Raw genomic sequence first — 23,187 nt, 5'->3', positions numbered from 1 at the left:
AAAAAAAAATTGGGACTGTTGAATAGTATAAAAATAAAAGGTTAATTTTCATACACGTAGGCTTGAACGCAACAACAGAAAAACGCTTTTTTCTGTGCGAGCCGCAGCCAAAGAAAAAGGAGGCAAACTCTCCTCACTCTCTTTCTCTCTCTCTGCCTTTCGCCGTTGGGTTTCCACATCTTCTGCAACAACGAAGCTCTCTCTTCCAAATCCAGGTTTTTATTCTCAATAGCTTTATCCTTCTTTCTCATTTTTTTTTATGGTAGTTTTTACTTTTTTAGATTAAATTGGTGTCTGGAATTTAGGGGTTTAGTTTAGGGTTTTTGAATTCTCAAATTATATCATGATTAGGGTTTCTAATTTAGGGCTCTTAATGATCTGTATCAAGATTTTGTTATGAAAAAAATAATATAAATTATCCAAATTGTTGTTAGGATTCATTTGGTTAAAAATGCAATGTAAGGTCTCCAATCTCAATTTTTGTTTGGGGAAAATAATTAACATTGAACTGCTCTGTATATCCTTTGACCTTAAGTGAAATATTGAAGAAATTAACAATTCTTGGTAAAATGAAGTATTGAAGAAATTCAAAGTGAAATACTGAAGAAATTAACAATTCTTGGTAAAGTGAAATATTGAAGAAATTAACTCCAACTTTGGAGCTGTGTTAGGAATTATGTTGCAAAACTAGCGACTTATATTAACGTATGTCTTGACTAAACTCTTTTTGTCTCTAGGAAGATATTGGCAATACAGAATCAAAATGTATCGATCCACAGCAAATCGGCTTCTCCGGCTCTTTGGCGCACCCTTGGTTAGCAGTAGCAATACCCATATGATTCAATTCCGTCCTCTTCAATCGCTTGTTGGTCGTTCTCACTTTTCCACCACTGTGAACTCTGAACCATTTGTTGAAAAACCCCCTAGTTTTGCAAGTTCCACATCATCAACGGCCAATGAATTCCCTAATGTATCGAATTCCACGTCATCAACAGCCGGTCACACAAGGAAGTCGAGAGTAGAATACCAAGATGAGCAAGCTCGCGTGCTCCAGGCCTCGCTTCCCCATGTGATAAGATTGGGATGGAGCGAAGCCGCGATGATTGCTGGTGCAAGGGATGTTGGTGTGTCTCCATCTATTGTCGGATCATTTCCAAGGAAAGAGGGCACTCTGGTGGAGTTTTTCATGGATGACTGTTTGCAGAGGCTTATTGATAGAATCGAGTCCAGTACAGATGAGCTGAAAAGTTTGATAATCAGTGACCGTATCACCAAGCTTATCCGTATTCGCTTAGAAATGCAGGCACCCTACATATCGAAATGGCCTCAAGCTCTTAGCATCCAGGCACAACCAGTGAATGTTCCCACAAGTTTTAAGCAGAGGGCGATGCTTGTGGATGAGATTTGGCATGGTGCTGGTGATGACACCGCTGATTTTCAGTGGTATGTGAAGCGGACTGTCCTTGGAGGAATATACTCCACAACTGAGATTTACATGCTTGCGGACAATTCCCCAGATTTTCGTGATACATGGGCATTCTTGGATAATCTGGTGAAAGATGCCTTTGACTTGAAGAAAACCATTCAAGAGGCGACATACTTGGCAGAAGCTGTCGGTGCTGGGATGGGGACTTCTTTCCAAGGATTTGTGAAGAGAGTCTTTCAGGGCTAAGAAATTACGAAAGCGTTCTATTGCAAGCATCAGTCCACCCTCTGGTCAGTATACTTGGATGAGATGCTGTGTTACTACTTTAGTAGTTTTTGGGGTGGTTCATAGTTTAAATTACTGTAAATGTTTTCTTTCTCGGCCGAAGCCTGAGTTACGTTGAGTAGTAGTCTATTGATAGATCCATTTGTTTGTCAACTAAAGTTCCAGTTAAGCTCTCAAGCCTGCTGTGTTTGGAGGTTTTGCAGTGGTACCTTCTCGAGTATGTTGAATGTATGTTGGACGGGTAATAAATATAAATATAGTCGAATTAAAGGAAAATGGAGGTCTAATTGAAAGTTGTATGAGGTTATATGATGTATATAAAGAAAATGCTAAATTTAAAGATCTTTAACCATTCAACCATGGATGCTTCGCTAAGTATAAATTCCGACCAAGGTGCTTCGCTAAAAGTGTCGCTCGCCTTCTTCCGAAGGCAAGTTGGTGTTCTTGGCTTTTTCATGTGTGGATTACATCTCGTAACAACTCAAGTTCGGCAGGAGCACGCTCGAACTCCGGATTGTTATCACGACCACCGTGACCTTCCAGTATCTCTGCCCGTTTAGTCTTATCCCCATTCGCAGAACCATAACGGTTGTGATCAAGACCGAGCCCGTTTAGTCTTTCCCAAAGACGTAGTTAGGTGACATAGAGTAGTTTGTAGTCCTTCGCTGTAAGTTAGTTGGGAATTACAACACCATTTCCGTCCTGCCCTGAACACCAAACCTGAAAATTTCGTCAAACCTGTCACCATACCGATTTTTATCCTTCATACCCGACCGGTTAGACCGCTGAGACCCGAACCCACAGGCCCTACCCAAATTCAAATAGCACCAACTAGATAGATAATAAACTGTAAAAATGACGCGTTACGGTAGGAATTTTTTACACGCACATTGCAACGATAAGAAGAAAAAGGCCTCTCTCTCCCTCCCTCTCTCTCTCTCTCTCTCTCTCTCTCTCTCTCCATTTCGTCGCTGGGTTACTTGTGTCTGCAACAAAGAAGTTGTCTTGGAGGTCAGTGCTTTCATTTTTTTCGTCCCCATCTGCCGTTTTCTTCCATTTTTTTGATGACATTAAGTTATGCTATATGTGTAATTTGGGGGTTTTTGATTTCTTGTTCTCTGTAATTTGAAATCATAGTATTGATTGATTTTGATGAGGTTGTGGATTGTTGGTCGGTTCTGATTTGGAGATTCTTTTGTTTTTCCTTTTACTGATGATAGTGTTATGTTAAATGTGTTAGCTTTGCGTTTCATTTGGGCATCATTTACATTTTACAGTAGGTAAATTGAATGATCAGTGATGGCTGTTCCACAGCCGAGAGAATAAAAAAGATGGGATAAGTCTCAAGTACTAATAGGGCCTGTTTCGAACTTTTAAAATGACTAAACGCACTTAACAATAAGCGTTTCTGACAGTATTTGGTAAAACACTTGAATATCTGGTTGTGCTTCTTACAAAAGCGTTTTCAAGAAAAAGCGGCCAAACTGACACATAATTTTCGGCCCTAAAAGAAGGAAAGTGATTTCTGCACATCAAATTTTCACTTTCTGCACAACCTTCTAAATTGTGGCCATTGATTCTCCTTTGATTTGTTCAATCCAATGGCTTGAAAAAAGGGTGTGCAGGAGGTGAAAAAAGGTGTGCGGAAATCATTTCTCCAAAATGAAAACTTTAATATGAAATTTACTGGAAGTTATTGGTAAATTTTACAAATATCCCCTCAGGGGTTCACATCTGAGTCTGACCCTGCATTTCTAGGATTCACTGCTCCACTGTGTGAGGTTATATGGTTTTGTATACAGTACATTTTGCTTACGGCACTCTAAAATTTCACTATGCACTTTTTCCTTATTTTTTCAATGTAATTTTTGAAATCTACCCTCTCTTGTTATTGCCACTCCTAAAAAGCTATCCAAAAAAGCTATACTGCACTCCATTATTTAGTACTCAACTATCTATCAAATCTTAGCCCCACAAGATACTAAAAGCTTACAAGGTTTAAACTTTATACCTCAGAGTGTTTGACTAAACAATATTTCTATACAGAAATGTTTATGTGAGTTTGTTGGATATGCTTGTGTTCCTTCATCCTCTCAAGATGCTTATTTTATATTGGTCCGAGTTTGACCTCATGGTGACATAACATTTCAGCTCGAGTCGTCTCAAGTCCCATCTCAACTCATCACTCATAGTTCCAGCCAAGAACAGGCCGAACTTGGGCTTGCTCCAGGAGCTAACAGCATAGCCACTCATTCCAGAGATCTCTCTGGATCAAATTTGAAAACCCTAGTGAAGAAAAGAAAATGAAAAGAGAAAAATGCCTTCATTTTCAGTTTTCAGTTTAACCTGAAAAAGTTTTGAAACATTTTACCGTAAACAAAGGAAAGGTCTTTTCTTTATTTTCTTCTATATAAAGTATTTATAGTTGAAACAAATGGAAAGTGGTGGCAAAGGAAGAGAAGAGGAACCAGATGGCATGTCTGTACACTCTCCGTGCAACGCTCCCCCTTCCTCTGCTTCTTCTCTCCCCAAGGTCTTCATCTTCATATAGACATGTACATGCATATATGTTTTTCATGTTAATTTTATTGACTCTTTTTGTCGCAATTTTCTGGTTAATAGGACCAATCACAGATTGAGTTGGAGCTTAGACTGCTAGAAGCTCTTGAATTTTATCCCCTGACAAAATTACAAGGTAAGTTTTACGAATCCAATTTCACATATTTGTATTTTGTTTTTAATTACTCTATATGAGTAGTTGGGTGAACCTTGAATGGAAAATGTATCGGTTTGATTGTTGAAAAAGGCGGTCAAGCAGCATCTGTGTCAAATCACATGCTTGAATCTTCATACTGAGAATTATACATATGTGATTGAAATTTTTACCTGCCAATTTTTGTACATTATTGTTCTGGATGATATAAGTGAATATTATCGCTCTTGCAATGAACCTTCACATGGGAAGAAAAGCTATGTCTAGGAGTTCATGCACATTGAGTAAATTGTAAAATAATTAGACTGATAATTGTTCATTTTGGTTCTCGCATTCAAATTTTTTTTCCTTATATCATCGTGTTGTTCGTTAATAGATAAGAAATCGGTAACTTGTTTGTGCAGGCATACATCGTCACTTTGTCCTTTATGGTTTAATGGATTTTCTGCAGAGAAGGTTCCTTTCCACCTCACATTACTGCTCCCAAGTTTTCTAACACTTATTCCAGTGAGCCTCCATTTTCTGATTGATATCCTCACTCTTATTCTATATGATCATCACAGCTTTGACCGGTACTTCTCTTCTGATGAGGTTCTGCAATTGCTCGATCGGTTCTACAACTTGGAAATGCTGGTATATAACTAATTTAATTTAATTTGTCCGTATTTGCATATTTCAATTTGTGATAGACCGTCCTATACTCTCCCTTTTAAACGTTCGAATCTTCATATTGATCGATATTTATTTGTTTAGAGTAATCAGAAGGGCAAGTTCAGAGTATCTGTGCATACAACATAGAACTCTTGGTTAATAGTATAAAGCTCTGTGTTTTTTTTTTTTCTTTGATAAATTTAATGTTACTCAAATATGCCGTATGAAATATTGAAATGCTCCCATGGGATTTTAAGTATGTGTCCTCAGACCTATTGAGGTGTACATTTTATTCCGTTTTTACTCCTTGTCTTTCAGAAGCCAGACGATGACGAGATGGAAATCCTGAATCATGAGGAAGATTTTTGCTTGCCCCCTAGTTTCTTTGTTAAGGAAGAACCATAAGCATTGAGCGGCTGTTTTTGTATGCAGACAATGTTTAATTTGAACTGATCATATGTTCAATCTATGTTTTTGACCATTTTTTCTTCTACATATGATCAATGAATCGTGCTTTTGAGCGTTATTATCATATATGTAGCAGAGTGAGATCATCAATCAGATCAATTGGTACATGATCGCATTGCATTAGATCTATCACTCACTTACAATTGGTAGGCATGGAGAAGCGGCACAACGGGCAGAGTCTGCTCTTCTCCAACCGTTGAAAAATGCAACTGTCGCGGTCAAGATGCAAATGCGGCATATGAGTGGCTTCCAAATCAACCCCAATGTCCGCTATACAACAGCAAACCCCTGGTGATGACGAGGTTTGCACTCTCACCTTCTCCAATTTCTCAGTGGAAGTTCTAGTTGCTGGTACAAATGTGGTTGATCCCCACCACCAGAACCACCACTATCATCCAACTCCGCAACCACAACTTTGACGAATGCCTCCATATGCACAAGGCTTATGCCTCCATAGCACAATACTTCATCCGCCACCTGAGTATCCGTAGATCCCCCATTGCGGCCGTATATGCACGTAAATCAACAGAAAGATTCAAGACTCAATTGATCAGTAGAACCCGGCGTAACAGCTTGTCATATTGGAATGGAAGGAAGCGAATGAAATTTTGATTGAAGCTTTGCCAGCTCAGCTGGGTGCCCTAGAGCAGCTAGGAGCAGAGGAGTCTTGCTTCTCAAGTCAGACACGAAGTTGTTCAACCCTGGTTTGAAATTGATTGACATACATCTACTTTGCATTTTTATTTTAATTTTTCTGACGTACCAAGACTGCGATTGACTTTGAATATCGCCACAGTAATCACATCAAAGCCCTCAATTGGAATCACCATGTATGGCCCAGCTAGCTTGTATATTAGGCGGACTGGTGGACTGGTGGCGAAAAATCCTCAAGTACAATTTTGTATGCACATGAATTAAAGTTTGGAAAAGACTGGTATCCATCCCATGGAGGAGCTTACTTGTCAACTCATTTGTACTTACTCATAAAAGTATTTTTATCGTATAAATCATAATCAAAATCGTTTATTCTTTTTAGCTTTTAAAGATCATTTTGGCTAAAAATCATTCAACTTAGAGATTGTTTAGTCATCTATATACATTAAATAAATGAATACTTGCTCATAAGGATGCTAATTGTTTCCAAATCAGTCGATTTGTTCGACAAGCGTGGATGACTAAATGATAATGATAAAGCAAATGAAAGTACTTCTAATTATACGTGTCACTTTTGCGATTAATTAAGTAGGTTCGCTACAAAATGAACACAAGTGGATGAATAAGTAGGTTGCCGAGCGAGGAGGTAAACACAAGTATTATCCTTAAAATTGTTCCTCTCACAGTAGACGTAACCAACACGTCAAGCCGAAAACTCTCGAACTAATTAGTAACTTTCCATCTAATTGGGTGACCAAACAGAACCTAAAAAACTTGTTCTACAAAGTACAAAATTAAACTATTGAAAAAAGGATGAGATTACTACGACGGCAAACTAATGTAAGCCTTTCCTTAATTTATTGAAATGGTAAACAATTTTTTTGAAGTCAGAGAAACGGTAAACAATTAAACAGCTAAATTATACTTTTTTTGGCAATATTTTGTTATCTTTAACGGAATTTGGATCCTCTCCGGATCTTACTGTCCAAAACCTAAGGATCAGAAAATCTAAGCCATTGGTTTGAGTGGACAAAAAAAAAGATCAAAGCCCTTTGTTTGTGTGAGATGGGCCAACCGTATAGGTTAACAAGGATGGACAAATTCAATTTCAATGGTCCGGATTGCCTGGTTCTTGAGCTTCGAAGAATGAAATTTGGAGAGGATATTAGTCCTCTCCAACGCGTCCAGCTAACATATAAATAAGCCATCCATGCATGCATTAGTCCTTCAAGTGAAAAAACAAATAAGGCTCCTTTCGATCCATCGAATTAAAACTTTTAAAGATGATGATGAAGAAGTACGTGAAGCTTCACAAGTGCAAGCTCCAGCAGGACGAAGAGTTGTCTCGGGGACCCAAGTTAATGGAGGAGGACCACCATCACCACCACTGCCACCGCCATCACCATGATCAGAGCCACCGGGAAACCAATATAGATGCACTTACTGGTGATGATAAAGAAGTTGTTGGGCCGCACACACCTAGGAGCACAAAACTCATGGATGCCATGCGTAAGCTCATTGTCCAAAGACAACCCTCCAGTTTTGCTCCCAAAACCAAAAACAATAGTACTAATGTCATTGCTCCTAACGATCATCAATAACATGTATATGATCGTGTCATATGTGATGGCCGGAGCTACGTGCGGTGGCGGTCGTGGCCGGGGCTTATTCGAAGTGTGTTCCTTCCCACATTCCGTGAATAGCCGGGACATTAAGGAGTAGCCAGAAACGCATTAATTTAGGGAATCGGTCTGATTCTCTCTCTTTCTCTCTTTATTCCATTTGAAGGAAAGACGGATCATCCATCTAATTTCTTTTAGTTGTTGAACATGGTTCATGCTTGTTCAATATAATTCTATGAAAGAAAGGAAAAAGGAGATGAGGATGATTCTGTTCTTTTTCTCTTTGTAATTTCACCATTTAGCTTAGCTTATCAATTAATCAAATCTGAAAAGCTTTGAACACATGTATAATGTTACATGATATACGACACATTGGAAATCTGTTTGCAGGATGGTTAGTGTTACTGAAAAAATACAATCCAAAATTAGCATATATAAATTTCCGTCTAACGGCGGAGTAAGAAATTTACAAAGATGGTCCTGAAATAGAAGCTTCTAAAAATCGATCATACTTTCATTTACAAATAATTTGGTTACAAGGGCATAACTTCGATACAAACGCGTAAGAAATTGTTAGAATTCAAATAAGGAGAAGCCAAGCAAAGATAGAACATTTGACCCAAAAGAAAAGAAAAATTACATCTTTGAAGCCGAAGCCTAGGTGGCGAATGGCATCCTCATATCGCGAACAATGTCAGCATTGTAGTTAAGCAAAGTCACCAACTGATTCATTATTCAAACAAATTAATAAATAAAAAATTCAAATTTAACGCAAAGAGACGAAGGAGGAAGAGGAGAGTACCAGAATCTATCGCGGCGAAGCATGGAGAGAGAAGCTTATGGGCCGTCTGAAAGCATCAGGTAAAAGTTGCACTTCCCTTATTAAGGCGTGCTCCATTAAATTATAACTTAACTATCCATTGGAAATGACAATTCTAACCATGTTTTGACTTATGCACTTTTAACCCTTTCCATTGAAAATGCTTTAAGCCAGTCAACCCGGAATTGGGTTGGTTTTCTCGGGCCAAACACAACCCTTCGGCGTATGGTGGGAGATAGTCTAACATCTCCAATATTGGTTGTCTTTGTGTCATTTTCTTATTTCCTTCGAAAATAGGGCAAATAGGTCTTTCTAGGTAGTATATGCCAATTAGACCAAAATTCCTCCAAAATTGCTTATTTATCCTCCAAAAAGGAATGGTCATTGGGCTAGTGGAAAGTGTGTACAGAGTTGGAGCCCCCAATCCGAGGGAAAGGGAACCTCTTGGATCTATTTTATGGGGATTTTAAGGATCTTTACATCCTAGCAGTTCATCGTATATCGTACGGTTAATTTTCGTCAGATGCTATTTGTGTTTAATTTTAAATAAAAAAATTAAATGATTTTTGACCGTACGATACACAATGAATGATTAAGATGTGAGAATCCTTAAGATCCCCACAAAGTGGATTGGGATGGGATTTGATTCCCAACCCGAGTGAGAACTCCCACAAATGTATGTTTGCAGTCATCGTTATGTTTTTGTGTACAATTTAATATGAGTGTCAAAAATATGCTATCACTTCATATGGTACTGGAGCTGAATAAAAGGAGATTATTTTGTCAATGTATAGTGGGATGACTCTTATGTTCAAAACAAAACAAAGCATTATATTTAACTTCTTCATGGAAGTGTTATCTCACTAAATTTATTTCTCATGCCCTCCTTTCTTTCTTTCTTTTTTTTTTTCCTAACATTTGAAAAATAAATCGAAAACAATTCAGACATATAGATAAACAGACAAGTTTAGGTGGAGAAAACTCAAAAAAATGATGTGTAGAAATCATTTCTCTTTCTTAATATACAAATATCAAAAATTAATTCCAAAAAAGAAAAACATTCAAAGCTAAAGATTTTCTTTCTTTTTCACCTATTTTAATTTTTGGCTGCCTCAAACACTTCCATAATACAATACATCTGATCCGATACTTCTCTCAACAAATATCACATCTGATGATCTTGTTAATCTTGATCATATTTGTTTTGATTTTAAAATTTGATGACAATATTCGTAGAAGGATATTTTGTTATAGGTGCCTTAGATGTATAACCAAAATCAAATAAAAATGAGAAGAAAATATTTGACCAAAATCAGATCAAGATTCGAACAAATAAATAAAACACTCTCTCATAATTTACCAAAAAATAAAAATAAAAATTGTATAAAATATAAAAAAATGATGAATATTTGAACATGGTTGAATAGGAGGAACCAAGAAACCCGGGGATTAATTAGTATCTGGACCGAACGCGTTTACTTCTGGGCCCTCAGACTCCCCCATTCACGTTCACACACAAGCCTGTCCGAATATAATAATATTTCTGCTCTCCAGTGGCAGCAGACACAGACAGAGGAAATATTATTATATTTAACATTCCATTTCTACTAGGCAGGCGGGCAGGCGGGCAGCCGCAGTTAGCCACAGGCAGCTTGGTAAAACCAAAGGAAAAGGAAAAGGAAAAGGAAAAGGTCGATCCATTTTCTGTCACTCTTTCACCTGAAACTTACTAGTTACTACCTGCCCATCTTTCATTTGTACCTCTTCTACTCAGTTCCTGTTTCCTTTTCTCAGTTGGGTTTTGCAGCATCATGCTTGAATTGTTCAAAGTTTAGAGCTTTTAATTGATTTGTTTATTCATCTCATCTGACTACTTCTTTTCCCTTTTGGCCTTATATTCCTTGGTTTATTCATCTCAAACTTGTCTTCTTTTTTGTAGTAACTGCAGATTTAGTGGCTGATCAAGCAAGGTTTTCACCATTTCTCTGTCTATCATTTGTGTTTTCTGCAATCGGACTTTGAGTTTATGATTTCTGGGTTTGCTCCATCAAACACAAGAGTTCATGTGCCAGAGTCTGATGCAATCTCAGAAAGTTGGTATGGATGATTTCTGAATGTTGACTTGGTAGAAATTTTGATACTTTACTTTTGGGGTTACAAATCCAAGCTTTTGATCTTTCATCTCTTTAGTATAAACTAGAGTCTAGAGAGAGAGAGGAGTTTGACTTGATCAGCTATAGTTGTCGGATTTCGAAATTAGATCTTATTTGTTGTGCTAAGAGACATTCAATAGAGGAGGTTGGATTTTGATGTTAAGCAAGTGTTAAGGAAGGAAGGAATCGAGTTTTGGTCAAAATGGGAAATACTTGTGTTGGACCAAGCATTTCCAAGAATGCTTTCTTCCAATCAGTTTCAGCTGTAATGTGGCCAAACAGGTCGCCCGATGACTCAGTTCACACAAACGGAGAAGATGTCACTGAGACATCATCACCTAAGGAACCTGAGTCACCTATGCCAGTACTAGACAAACCACCAGAGCAAGTGACAATACCAAAACCAGAAACTGAGCCAAAACAATCTGCCAAACCCAAGAAGCTACCGCAGATGAAGAGGGTCCCTAGTGCAGGACTTGCCGGTTCAGTGTTACAAACAAAAACTGGAAAGTTAAAGGAGTTTTACAGTTTGGGGAGGAAACTAGGACAAGGGCAGTTTGGAATTACGTTTCTGTGTGTGGAGAAGGCGACAGGGAAAGAGTATGCGTGCAAATCGATTGCAAAAAGGAAGTTAATAACTGATGAGGATGTGGAGGATGTGAGGAGGGAAATTCAGATCATGCACCATTTGGCAGGGCACCCAAATGTTATATCTATTAAGGGAGCTTATGAGGATGCTGTAGCTGTTCATGTTGTAATGGAATTATGTGCAGGAGGTGAGCTCTTTGATAGGATTATCCAGCGTGGGCATTATACAGAAAGAAAGGCAGCTGAGCTAACTAGGACTATAGTTGGAGTTGTCGAAGCTTGCCATTCATTGGGAGTTATGCATCGAGACCTTAAGCCGGAGAATTTTCTTTTTGTCAGTCAGGATGAGGATGCACTTCTGAAAACTATTGATTTTGGATTATCTATTTTCTTGAAGCCAGGTAATTGTCATCGTGCAGTTTTCATATTATCAGTGCCATTTCATATTATTATTGTCATTTGAGTTATGATGATCAAGATTATTAAGTCTACCTTAACCCTTCAAAACAAGGTGTGATCTAGTGCAATATTTTGCATGGACAACAGAATTTATTTTCCCTAAATATTTAATTGTCTGTTTGCTCCTTGAATAATACTTAACACCGTGTTCTTTCACTAACCAGTCTCACCAAACCCTTTGAATTTGACATTCAATCGTGTTTTAACTATTGCTTTGGCTTGAACATCTTTGTTCTGGACAATTGTGCTGTTGTAGCACTTGTCTCTAAAGGAACAATTTTTGAGAATGAATTTTAAGAACGAAGTTTGCTGAAGATGTGAGAACATGTATTATTACTCACAAAAAATTTTACTATAGCAGATTATTTTGGTTATATTTCACATTCAGGTTTATGAATTTTATGAGAAAATGGGACTTGAGATCAAACGTTAGAAATTTTTGTGGATTGAAATTCGAATCAATAGATTTTAGATGATAGGCATGATCTTTTGATCTTATTAGCAAAAAGCGAAAGTTAGGAACATAAAGAATGTGACCTAAGTTATTTCTATATTTGTCACCTCTTAAATAAGCATTACTCGTAATTTTTTAGAGCTGTAGCTTTATCATTGGTATTGCATTTTTTGGTATAAACTTATTCCGTGCTCAATTTCATTCCATAGCCCATACACCTTGAGCTGTAACCTGGGTGGCAATTTTATGATAAAAGTTTACAGTTCACCATGTCTTGTTATTCGCTGTTCAGCCATTAATTTTGCAATCGTACTAATTAAATATTTGAGACCTCAGACTATCTTCTTTATCCTTTTGTATCGTGGCCCGTTTGTCTGCACTGTTTCACTTTCACCCAGTGAACCACCCTCTTTTGCGGGTTCCCTATGTTCTTTTATCTCTCTACGAAACTGTACCTAACCTGGTACGCTGTTGGATAAGCTTCGGTACCGAAAATGCCAACTTCAAATTTAAACTTTTCCTTGAGATTCAATTCTGGTCATTGTAGAAAACGAACTTTTACGGAATTTCATGACAAAAACTTGTTTCCAGAAAATATAATTTCTTTGTTAATAGTTTAAAACTGGATTTCATCAGTGGAAATTTCAACATAGTTATGGAACCAACAAGAGTTTCTAGGATGTGCTGGATAGGATTCAATAATAATACATATAACCCTACATTATTGCTCCTACTTCCACATATAACCACGTTGTGGATGTGCTTGCTTCCCAATAGTTACTTTTGGACAAGTTTGGTTCTTTTTGACTCATTGTTACTTTCTTCTGTTTATTTGACAACCACATAACTAGAGTTGAATATTAAACTATTCAGAATTTGATGATTAAATTGAAAGTTCAAATATTCGTGGTTTCGTCCATGCAGGAGTAAAATTTACTGATGTGGTTGGAAGTCCATATTATGTTGCACCCGAAGTGTTACGCAAGCGTTATGGTCCAGAAGCAGATGTCTGGAGTGCAGGAGTAATCCTTTACATTCTGTTAAGTGGGGTACCTCCATTTTGGGCTGGTGGGAACTTTTAACTTGCTATATATTTGATTCTTGATCTTATTTTCTTGTTTTAGTAAATCTGACCTTTACTTTTGTGTATTGTAATTGTTTTCCACATTGTTTTCTTCTTACTTTACTTCGCTACGATTCAACAGAAGGTGAGCAGGGAATATTTGAACAGGTCCTGCATGGTGACTTAGATTTTGAATCAGACCCTTGGCCTAGTATTTCTGATGGTGCCAAAGATTTAGTGAGGAGAATGCTTGTCCGAGACCCTAAAAGGCGGCTGACAGCACATGAAGTTTTGTGTGAGTCTCCTTCATTGTTTTTTGTTAATTATTTAGTTATTTTTCTTTTAGGATGTTAGTTGTAAAGTTTGAGGTTTTTTTTATTAATGGCAAGGGTTTTGCACTAATGAGAATCCTTTTTTCCTACTGAAATGCATGTTTGTAAATTCTTAGAAAGCACCGATAGGTTGCTCTATTTGGAGCTTGTGCAGGTCATAATATTATACCTTAACTACTCTCCTGAACTGTATATCAAATTTAATGCTGCTGCGCTGTCCAAAAAATATGGAAAAAAACATGGAAGTTGAACAAAAACAAGTGCATATCTGGCTGTAGAGTAATTGCCTCATTGATGCTCGCCTTTATGGGTTCTTCTGAGAGCTCTAATGTGCGTAACATCTACCTCATCTACGTAAAAGATAGACAAGATTTCCTTCCACATCACTTGCGTATTATGTCTTGTCAGGGGTATTTTCATTTATTTTATTGTCCTTCAGACCGACAATAGCTACCTTAGATGTGATTGTTAAAATTAGAAAGAAATATGCATAAACTTTATTCAATTACTATGATATTAAAATCTGCTGTTGAAGTTAAATCTTTAATTTTATAAATCTCTTAAAAATTCCCGAAATCATTTCTGCTGCTACACATAAAATTACAGTTCTTATACATTTATATGCATTAGGATCAGGGGACACAGGCTTTTGACACCCATTTTGTAGGGTCCACTTCATAATGTATTTCAACGATCCAAACCATCTATATTTTAGTACAACATTCATAGATAATCCTTGCAAAAAATAAGACAAATTCAAAACCATTAAGACATTCATTTGTAGTGAAGAAGATGGATACAGTTCTACAAATAAACACTAAATTTAATCCAAAGGTCATGGTTCGGATTTGGGTAATTTTTGGTAGACATGATCTTTAAGGAAAGACCTAAAAGATAGACATTCGGATTGTTGAAATACATTACATAGTGGGCCCCTAAAAAATGTGTGTCAAAAGTGTGTCCCCGGATTCTAATATTCTTTTTTTATCACAATTTGGTGTTAGGAATGTCGTTTACTTTTTATTGATTTGGTAGGTTTTATTCCTTTCAGGCCACCCCTGGGTGCAAGTTGATGGTGTGGCTCCCGATAAGGCTCTTGATTCTGCAGTTCTAAGTCGCTTAAAACAATTTTCAGCTATGAACAAGCTCAAGAAAATGGCTCTCAGAGTAAGTACCGATTGATCCAGACACATACTTAAGATGCCTTTAGTTACTCTCTTTTCTTTTGGCCAGCACTGCAATTAATAACATAAACACTGTATTTCAGATTTCACCAAGGATGATAATTTCTTTTTAACTATTTGGCAGGTAATTGCAGAGAGGTTGTCTGAAGAAGAAATAGCTGGCCTGAAAGAAATGTTCAAGATGATAGACACTGACAACAGTGGTCAAATCACTTTTGACGAACTCAAGGCCGGATTGAAAAGATTTGGAGCAACTCTGGAGGAGTCTGAAATTTATGATCTAATGCAAGCAGTATGTGCCAGATTAAAATTGGAGTACTTTAAGTTTAAACTAACTATAATGATTCATTATCTTTTTGGGATATCAAGAAGTAGCATAGTAATAGACGCACATGTAAATGTTATTTTCCCCTAGAGAAACTTGACCAAAATCAAATTCATCATATCTCTCTTACCTTTCCCCACCACCCCTCTTACCCTATTGGCCCATAGCCACCATGATCGTTCCAGCCATGAAGACAGACTGGTAGTATTTTATGTTAGGTAAAAAAGTGAAGTTAAGTCTGCTTGTTTTAACTGTCATTTTAATGTCGTGTTTTTCAAAAACAAAATTTATTGAATATTGACGAGTGACAGTTTCCTGTTTAATCTGTGGAATCTACTTTTCATAAATACTATACTTCTTGAACTTTAGCCACAGGGGGTGTGCATATGATTAGGCCAATTAAGTGTTCATCTATTTGTGATGTATTAGTCTCTTTAGTTAAGAATTTGTTTCTCAAAAAAGCCAATATCATTATATACAGATTTTTAAAGATCATAAAGAAACACTTTTTTTCCGATTTGCAGGCAGATGTTGATAACAGTGGAACCATTGATTATGGGGAGTTCGTAGCTGCAACATTGCATCTGAACAAAATTGAGAGAGAAGATCATCTATTTTCAGCTTTCTCCTACTTTGATAAGGATGGAAGTGGTTATATTACTGCTGATGAGCTTCAAGTAGCTTGTGAGGAGTTTGGCATAGAGGATGTTCGCCTCGAAGAGATGATAAGAGAAGTTGATCAGGACAATGTAAGTGACTATATCTTAACAACCAGCATTTGTATCATATTAAGATTACATAGAAAGATGATGTGGCTCAAAATAAGACATGATCCCAAGCGTCTGAACTCCGTATCAGCATGAAACTTGCATTAATTTGGAGAGTAATGGAACAGGTTCAACTGTCGGAAGAGTGATTTGTTGTCTAAATTGACGTGGTAGTTCCATTTCAGATTGTTATCATCCATAAGAGGCATGCTATATGCACCAAGTTAATCATGTGATTACGAATGGCATGCAAACTCAAGTCCTTTATCAGTTTATGCAACAAATTTTTGTTAAGCTCAAAACTGTGTCGGTATTATTTAGCTTTCATGGACCCTCATAAACCTTTCGGTGACTGATTAGGGAGCAATTTGGAATCATTCATTAATTAATAGTTAACGGTTCCAGTTTGTTTTTCTTTTGTGACTGAAATATCCAAATTTTGTATGCAACTTGGTAATATTAATTCCGCATGTCTTCTTTCCAGAACTTGGGTTTTGGCCTAGTTGCTTTAGTTTACGAATTTCAGACCAAAACAATGACTGCAATGTCTAGCAGGAGCTCTTTTGCTATTGTGGTATTGATAATTGAAATAGTACACTATATTTGGGGTTTAGAACGCATGACGACCGAAAAGGGGGGACAAGTCAAGAATTTGTGCCTTTTCTTTGTCGCAATGTTTATATTACTTGCATCGGGAAGAAATTATTATGTGAACCCAACTTTTCTGATCTGTTTATATATGAGAGTTACCGTGTTACTTTGTTATTGCAGGATGGACGCATAGATTACAACGAGTTTGTAGCCATGATGCAAAAAGGAAATTTTTATGGCCCGGGTAAGAAGGGATTGCAAAGTAGCTTCAGCATTGCCTTTAGATAAGCACTTGAAATTTAGTTCATAGATAACAAAGAAGGTTTCCTGCTTCTTTCTTCATTGTTTTGAGGTATTAAGATTGTATAGAAAGGTGCTTAACTGCTCACTCTTCCAAGTCGAGCCAGGCATTTCGGGTTGTTTTCTCCGAATTTGTTGAGACTTCCACATCGAGGGGATTTTGCATCCGAAATTCGGTGCCCTTTCTATCATGTATACAGCGAGGAGAAACATTTTCATTGGCCTATGTTTTTTTTTCTTCTTTGTATAACGAATATAAGCAGACTTGGTTTGGAACACATTTGTGAATTGTGATAGTAATTGGTAAAACTACTCAAGTGGACCATGAAAACATAGACTGATTTATTATGTCATTGCCACAAATGGACACTTTCTCCTAGTTATTTATTTATTTCCGAAATTCAAACACTTCTGCCTAGTTAACCACCACGGGATGGTCAGTGGTTATGGACGAATTCCATGCTCATATTGCACACGACACGTTCTGAGTTTGATTCCTGAAGCTAATGAATTACATGATGGTGGCCAGTGCGCTTATTGTATCCGGAGGATCCTCCGTTGCTGCTACTACTAGCACTAACAGTGTGCCTTTTGTATTTGGAGGATCCTTGTCTGCCGCTGCTACTACTATCAGTGCGCCTATTACTTTTGGAGGATCCACGGTTTCTTCTACAAATAACAACAGTGGATCTTTGTTTCGGTCATCCAATGGTGCATCCTGAACTTCCATGTTCTCATTCACTTCAACTGCACCTACTAGTGCCCCATCACAGCCTCCATTTGGCAACTCCAATCCTGCATTTCCATTTGGTTCCCCAGGTAATAATGATCAAATGAATATGAAGGACAGTATGGCCGAAGACACAAATCAGGCATCGACACCTACATCCCCAGGTTTTGGTCCACAGCCGGTTTTAACCTCACAATCTGCCTCTGTATTCGGAGGAACACCCGCAGCCCCAGCAGCAAGCCCCTTCCAATTTGCAGGCCAACAGAACCTAACCAACCCACAGAACCCTAACCCATTTCAGGCTTCTGGTAGTTTGGGTGCGAATCAGTGGTTAGGGGGGCAGCTTCCCAGTTGGCTCCAGTGGTGGTGATGGTGACAACCGAAGAATAATTAAGGGTAAACACTGAAAGATAGTAATTATAAATCTCAACTTAATAATCGAGTGAGCGTCGTGCATTCATATTTATAGGATTACAAGTCATACATATGTAGAACTAGGATTACAAGTAGTTGAATCAAGACAAAACATGATCTGCAGCAAGCGGTGAGGATTCCGTGTTGGACTGGGATTTCGTGTTAGACTGGAATTCTATTTGTGCAACAGACATAGACTGAGTTGGAGTCGGTTTATCACTCCCCCGCAAACGTACAGGGAGGTCACGAACTGGAAGTTTGGACAGCAAGGATGCAAAACGAACTGCAGACAATCCCTTGGTAAGAAGATCAGCCAGCTGATCCGTGGAGGAGACATAGCAAACGATGAGCTCTTTACGAGTTACCTTTTCCCGAACATAGTGATAGTCAACTTCGACATGCCGCATGCGCTGGTGGTAAACTGGATTGGAAGCTACGGAAATGGCACTAATGTTGTCGTACCAGATGCGGGGCGGAGCAAGAGGGAGATGAAGCTCTCGAAACAAGGTGCGATACCAAGAGAGAGCAGCGGCTGTGTAGGCAAGCTGTCGATATTCAGCTTCTGTACTGGAGCGTGAGACACCACGTTGCTTCTTGGAGCTCCACGAGATGAGGTTATCACCAAGGAATATACAGTAACCACCAGTGGAACGACGATCGTCCGGATCACCAGCATAGTCCGCATCAGCATAGGCAGTGAGCTGAAGGGAACTCGAGCGATAAACAATCCCATGTTTTGGAGTAGCTTTAAGATAACAGAGTATTCGTTTAACCGCAACCCAATGTGTCGTTGTGGGCTTATGCATAAACTGACAAACCTGGTTAACGGCAAAGGCAATATCAGGACGAGTGAAGAGAAGATACTGCAAGGAACCCACAATGCTACGAAACTCGGTGATATCAGACAATGGTTCGCCATCAGAGAGACTGAGGCGTCGGCCACTAATGGCTGGGGTCGAAATGGGCTTGCATTCCAGCATGTTGGTGCGTTGGAGAAGATCAGTGATATACTTTGTTTGAGTAAGATGAAGGCCCGTGCTAGTACGATGAACCTCCATACCTAAGAAATAATGAAGTGGTCTAAGATCCTTCATTGAAAATAATGTGCCCAACTGATGAATCAAACGAGTGATATGGTCCATGCTATTGCCAGTAATAAGAATGTCATCCACATAAATTAACAAGTAAATAACCACAGAACCATCAAAGAAAGTAAACAATGAAGAATCTGCATGAGAAGATACAAAACCCAAATTTTCCAAGTGATCGGAAAAACATTGAAACCATGCACGAGGAGCTTGTTTAAGACCGTATAAAGAACGTTGCAATTTGCACACATGAGATAGACGTTGAGGATCAATGAAACCCGGTGGTTGCCGCATATAGACCTCTTCATTCAAAGAACCATGAAGGAACGCATTTTGGACATCAAGTTGTCGAAGAGGCCAATTGAAATGAATAGCAATGGAGAGAATTAACCGAATAGTCGCATGATTGACAACAGGACTAAATGTCTCACCATAGTCTAAACCCTCTTGTTGATGAAACCCGTTAGCCACTAACCGTGCCTTGTAACGCTCAATTGAGCCATCAGAGCGTCGCTTGATTTTATATACCCACTTATTAGGAAGAATATTCATAGTGGGTTGAAACGGAACCAAAGTCCAAGTGCCATTATGTTGTAAAGCATTGAATTCGTCAACCATCGCCTTACGCCATTCGGAAGCCTTATTAGCCTGACTAAAACATGTAGGCTCAACCAAGGCATTAGTAACAGTAGCAACATAAGTATATTTGGGATTAGGTTTGCAAATACCACTTTTACCTCGAGTGACCATAGAATGGGACACGGCACTTACCTCGGGAGTAGATGAAATCAATGGTGCGGGTGTGACTGGTGGCAGGTTTGGTGTAGGGACTGGTTCAGGAGAAGAACTGGAGGGCATGGTAGGGATTGATGCAAGTAGGACATGAGGCTGAGAAGGTTTGGGGCGTGGGGATCGGCGAGTGTATACTTGAAGTGGGCGTTGGGTAGAAGGCTGAGGTGGGGTAGACACGGCTGAAGTAATAGGATAAGGTGGGTGCGGGATGGAGGGGATGGCAGTAGTAGGATTGTTGGATGGGCCAATCTCGAGAACGGGATCCACAAACGAGGAAAGTGGTGATGACGAAGTAACAATGGATTCTTGATATGGAAAACTGTTCTCATCAAACACAACATGGCGAGAAAGAAAGACACGTCCCGTAGTGGGATCCAAACATCTATAACCTTGATGATTTAATGAATATCCTAAGAAAACACACCGTTTTGAACGAAATTGTAATTTGTTATTATTATAAGGACGCAAGTAGGGATAACAGGCACAACCAAAAACCTTGAAAAACAGATAATGAGGAGGTTTGTGAAATAATTTTTCATAAGGAGACATATGGTGTAAAAGACGAGTGGGCAAACGGTTAATGATATAATTAGCAGTATGAAAAGCTTCGGCCCAATACGAAGTAGGTAAACCAGATTGGGCTAAAAGAGTAAGCCCAGTCTTTACTAAATGACGATGTTTACGCTCGGCTAATCCGTTTTGTTCAGGGTGATGGGGACATGTAAGACGATGTAAAATACCATGGTCATTCAAAAATGTACTAAGGGCCTTATTAACAAATTCCCCACCACCATCGGTTTGAAAAGCTTTAATCTTAACAGTGAACATATTTTCAACCAAATTTTTAAAAGTAACAAATGTAGAAAAGACGTCAGATTTTGAACGCAATGGATAAAACCAAGTATAACGAGAAAAATCATCCACAAACACCACATAATATTTAAAGCCAGAAACAGATAAAGATGGTGAAGTCCAAACATCGGAATGAATTAACGCTAAAGGAGAAGAAGACACAGATGTAGACAGAGAAAAGGGTAATTTATGACTTTTTCCTAGGGGACAAAATTGACAAAATTTATTTTGAAACGAGCCTTGAATGGGCAATTTATTTGCAGAAATTAAATGTTGTAAAATTGAAAACGAAGGATGACCTAATCTACTATGCCACAAGGCATCAGTTACACGTTCACCTAAGAAAGCAAAAACACCATGGGTTTGATGAGAGGGGCGATTAGAACACGGGTAGAATCCATTGTTACTCCGGCCTTGTAAAAGGATCCTCCCCGTCCGTGAATCCTGCACACGATAAAAATGGGGATGTAAAGTAAAGAAGCAGTTATTATCATCTGAAAAACGGTTCAAAGAAATCACATTAGTTGAGGCTTGGGGACAATAGAGGGTGTTAGGCAAACGAAAATAAGCATATTTAGTTCGAAGGTACGAGTCACCAATTTTTGAGATGTTCAAACCTGGACCACCATGCACACCACGAATTTGATCGGTGCCATGATACTCACGAGGATTTTGGAGTTGGTTGACATCATTGGTTATGTGAGAATTTGCGCCGGAGTCAAAAAGCCATTGCTGGACAGAGGGTGCAGCGGCGGAACCACGGGAAGATGGTGCAGCTGTGTAGGCTTGAAGACGAGAGGAGGGAACCCGACCTTCGTAGGACATATTGAGACGATTGAAGCAATCAATAGCCGAGTGCCCAAAGCGTTGACAAATCTGACATTGAATACGCCCAGAGGAGGAAAAAACAGGCAAGGAACCATGAGATGTGCTGGAGCCAGGTGCTGGACCAAGAAGTCCATTGTAGGAAGAAGATGACCCGCGGGAAGGGGCTGCAGAGGTGGATGTTGCAGGGGCAGCAGAACCGGAGTCATGAGCAGCCAAATTTGGGCGTGAGAAGTTACCAGCACCACCACGGGAGAAGCTTCCACCACGTCCACCACGAAAAGAATTACCACGGCCACGGAAGCCACCGCGACCACCACGGACAGCAGCAAAAGCAGAGGTGCCGCTATCAGAGGGAAGAGAAAAGGCGTTGTAACGTTGCTCGGCACTCAGTAATAATGCTTCCAATGAATTGTAGGTGATGGGAGTGTCACGAGCTTGTGCGGAAGCAACAGTGGTCTCATATTGTGGACCTACTTTACTCATAATAATGGCAACTAAGTCGAAGTCAGAGACGGGGGCGCCAGAAAGAGCAAGGTTGTCGGCGATGGCGTTGACGTTGTCAAGATAGTCAGCAATAGAAAGATTACCACGAGCAGTATTCATCAAGTCTGTACGCATTTGGATAATACGATTTTGAGACATAGAAGCATACCGTTCTTGAAGAGACGACCAGGCAGAAGCCGAATCAATTTTGTTGACGATTGTAGCAAGAACCTTGGGAGTAAGGGAACTCGTAATCCAAGAAATGATCATCTGATCAGTCTGTATCCATTCAGCATATAATGGATTGACCTTGTCTGTGAGTTTACCATTGTCATCAAGAAGAAAAGCAGATGGGCAGTGATTTTCACCAGTAACATAAGATAGTAAGTTGCGGCTGCGCAGCAAGGGAAGGAACTGAGCACGCCAGAGAGGGTAGTTGTTGCGGTCGAGCTTGATGGTGAGAAAATTCATGACAGAGGGAGCAGCAGTAGCAGAGGAAGAAGACGCCATAACTGTAGAAGACGGAGAAGAAAAGAAAAAAAAAATTATAATATGAACCCTTGTCGTGAGACGCTGGCTCTTGATACCATGAAAGATAGTAATTATAAATCTCACCTCAATAATCGAGTGAGCGTCGTGCATTCATATTTATAGGATTACAAGTCATACATATGTAGAACTAGGATTACAAGTAGTTGAATCAGGACAAAACATGATCTGCAGCAAGCGGTGAGGATTCCGTGTTGGACTGGGATTTCGTGTTAGACTGGAATTCTATTTGTGCAACAGACATAGACTGAGTTGGAGTCGGTTTATCAAACACAACAGGCGCCGGAAGAAGTAAAAACTCAGTGGTATGGTTGTTAGGAATTTCTCTTTTTGTCTGAGGGTGAATACTAGAGGTAAGAGATGGCTGTTGTCACCCACACGAGCCAAATTTTCGTGGTTGCAATGAGAGCGTAAGTTTTCACAATTTATTACCAGTTTGTAATCGGAATGATGATGCCTTTGTTTTAGTACATGTAGTAGGTGAATGGTTTTGTAGTAGTACATGTAGGGGATAGGCTTTCTGGTCGGGCAATTGTGTTATCAACTCTTCTGTGTACTCTGCTATTTGTAACATAAAAGAAAACAGCTGTGAATGT

General features: G+C 38.9%; 4 protein-coding genes across 11 annotated transcripts; 3 read left to right on the top strand and 1 right to left on the bottom strand.

Annotated features, from left to right (window-relative positions):
• The first annotated feature begins 58 nt into the window (after positions 1 to 58).
• Positions 59 to 1,987, top strand: LOC137748231 (uncharacterized). 2 transcript variants are annotated; one of them, XM_068488347.2, is made up of 2 exons: positions 59 to 215; positions 742 to 1,987. In XM_068488347.2, the coding sequence occupies exon 2, from the start codon at positions 764 to 766 to the stop codon at positions 1,670 to 1,672; it is 909 nt and encodes a 302-aa protein (XP_068344448.2). In that variant the 5' UTR covers positions 59 to 215; positions 742 to 763; the 3' UTR covers positions 1,673 to 1,987. The 2 variants fall into 2 exon arrangements, with proteins under 2 accessions (XP_068344448.2, XP_068344447.2); XM_068488346.2 differs by having other exon boundaries at positions 65 to 215; positions 738 to 1,987.
• A 485-nt stretch (positions 1,988 to 2,472) lies between these two features.
• LOC137748758 (uncharacterized) lies at positions 2,473 to 6,578 on the top strand. Of its 4 annotated transcripts, XM_088682529.1 has the most exons (6): positions 2,588 to 2,722; positions 3,863 to 4,244; positions 4,334 to 4,406; positions 4,829 to 4,880; positions 4,988 to 5,057; positions 5,397 to 6,578. In XM_088682529.1, exons 2-6 carry the CDS (start codon positions 4,146 to 4,148, stop codon positions 5,478 to 5,480), a joined length of 378 nt encoding a protein of 125 aa, XP_088538655.1. In that variant the 5' UTR covers positions 2,588 to 2,722; positions 3,863 to 4,145; the 3' UTR covers positions 5,481 to 6,578. The 4 variants fall into 4 exon arrangements, with proteins under 4 accessions (XP_088538648.1, XP_088538646.1, XP_088538655.1 ...); XM_088682522.1 differs by lacking the exon at positions 3,863 to 4,244 and having other exon boundaries at positions 2,473 to 2,722; positions 5,397 to 5,629; XM_088682520.1 differs by lacking the exon at positions 3,863 to 4,244 and having other exon boundaries at positions 2,501 to 2,722; positions 5,394 to 5,629.
• Positions 6,579 to 10,199: 3,621 nt separating this feature from the next.
• Positions 10,200 to 17,218, top strand: LOC137746762 (calcium-dependent protein kinase 1). Of its 4 annotated transcripts, none has more exons than XM_088682501.1 (8): positions 10,200 to 10,330; positions 10,579 to 11,781; positions 13,218 to 13,361; positions 13,499 to 13,651; positions 14,740 to 14,855; positions 14,997 to 15,164; positions 15,722 to 15,946; positions 16,736 to 17,218. In XM_088682501.1, exons 2-8 carry the CDS (start codon positions 10,995 to 10,997, stop codon positions 16,841 to 16,843), a joined length of 1,701 nt encoding a protein of 566 aa, XP_088538627.1. In that variant the 5' UTR covers positions 10,200 to 10,330; positions 10,579 to 10,994; the 3' UTR covers positions 16,844 to 17,218. The 4 variants fall into 4 exon arrangements, with proteins under 4 accessions (XP_088538627.1, XP_088538634.1, XP_088538631.1 ...); XM_088682508.1 differs by having other exon boundaries at positions 10,203 to 10,330; positions 10,588 to 11,781; XM_088682505.1 differs by lacking the exon at positions 10,200 to 10,330 and adding an exon at positions 10,354 to 10,432.
• Positions 17,219 to 21,111: 3,893 nt separating this feature from the next.
• Positions 21,112 to 22,055, bottom strand: LOC148698383 (uncharacterized). Its single transcript, XM_088700705.1, has 2 exons — positions 21,349 to 22,055; positions 21,112 to 21,175 (listed from the first exon to the last, which is right to left on the bottom strand). Exons 1-2 carry the CDS (start codon positions 22,040 to 22,042, stop codon positions 21,135 to 21,137), a joined length of 735 nt encoding a protein of 244 aa, XP_088556831.1. The 5' UTR covers positions 22,043 to 22,055; the 3' UTR covers positions 21,112 to 21,134.
• Between the last annotated feature and the right edge of the window lie 1,132 nt (positions 22,056 to 23,187).

The sequence above is a fragment of the Pyrus communis genome, chromosome 2 (genome assembly GCF_041283825.1).
Source record: "Pyrus communis isolate YQ-2024b chromosome 2, ASM4128382v1, whole genome shotgun sequence".
NCBI classification, from domain to species: domain Eukaryota; kingdom Viridiplantae; phylum Streptophyta; class Magnoliopsida; order Rosales; family Rosaceae; genus Pyrus; species Pyrus communis.
Note: the sequence above shows the minus strand (reverse complement) of the source record. Positions and strands in the feature narration are given on the sequence as shown.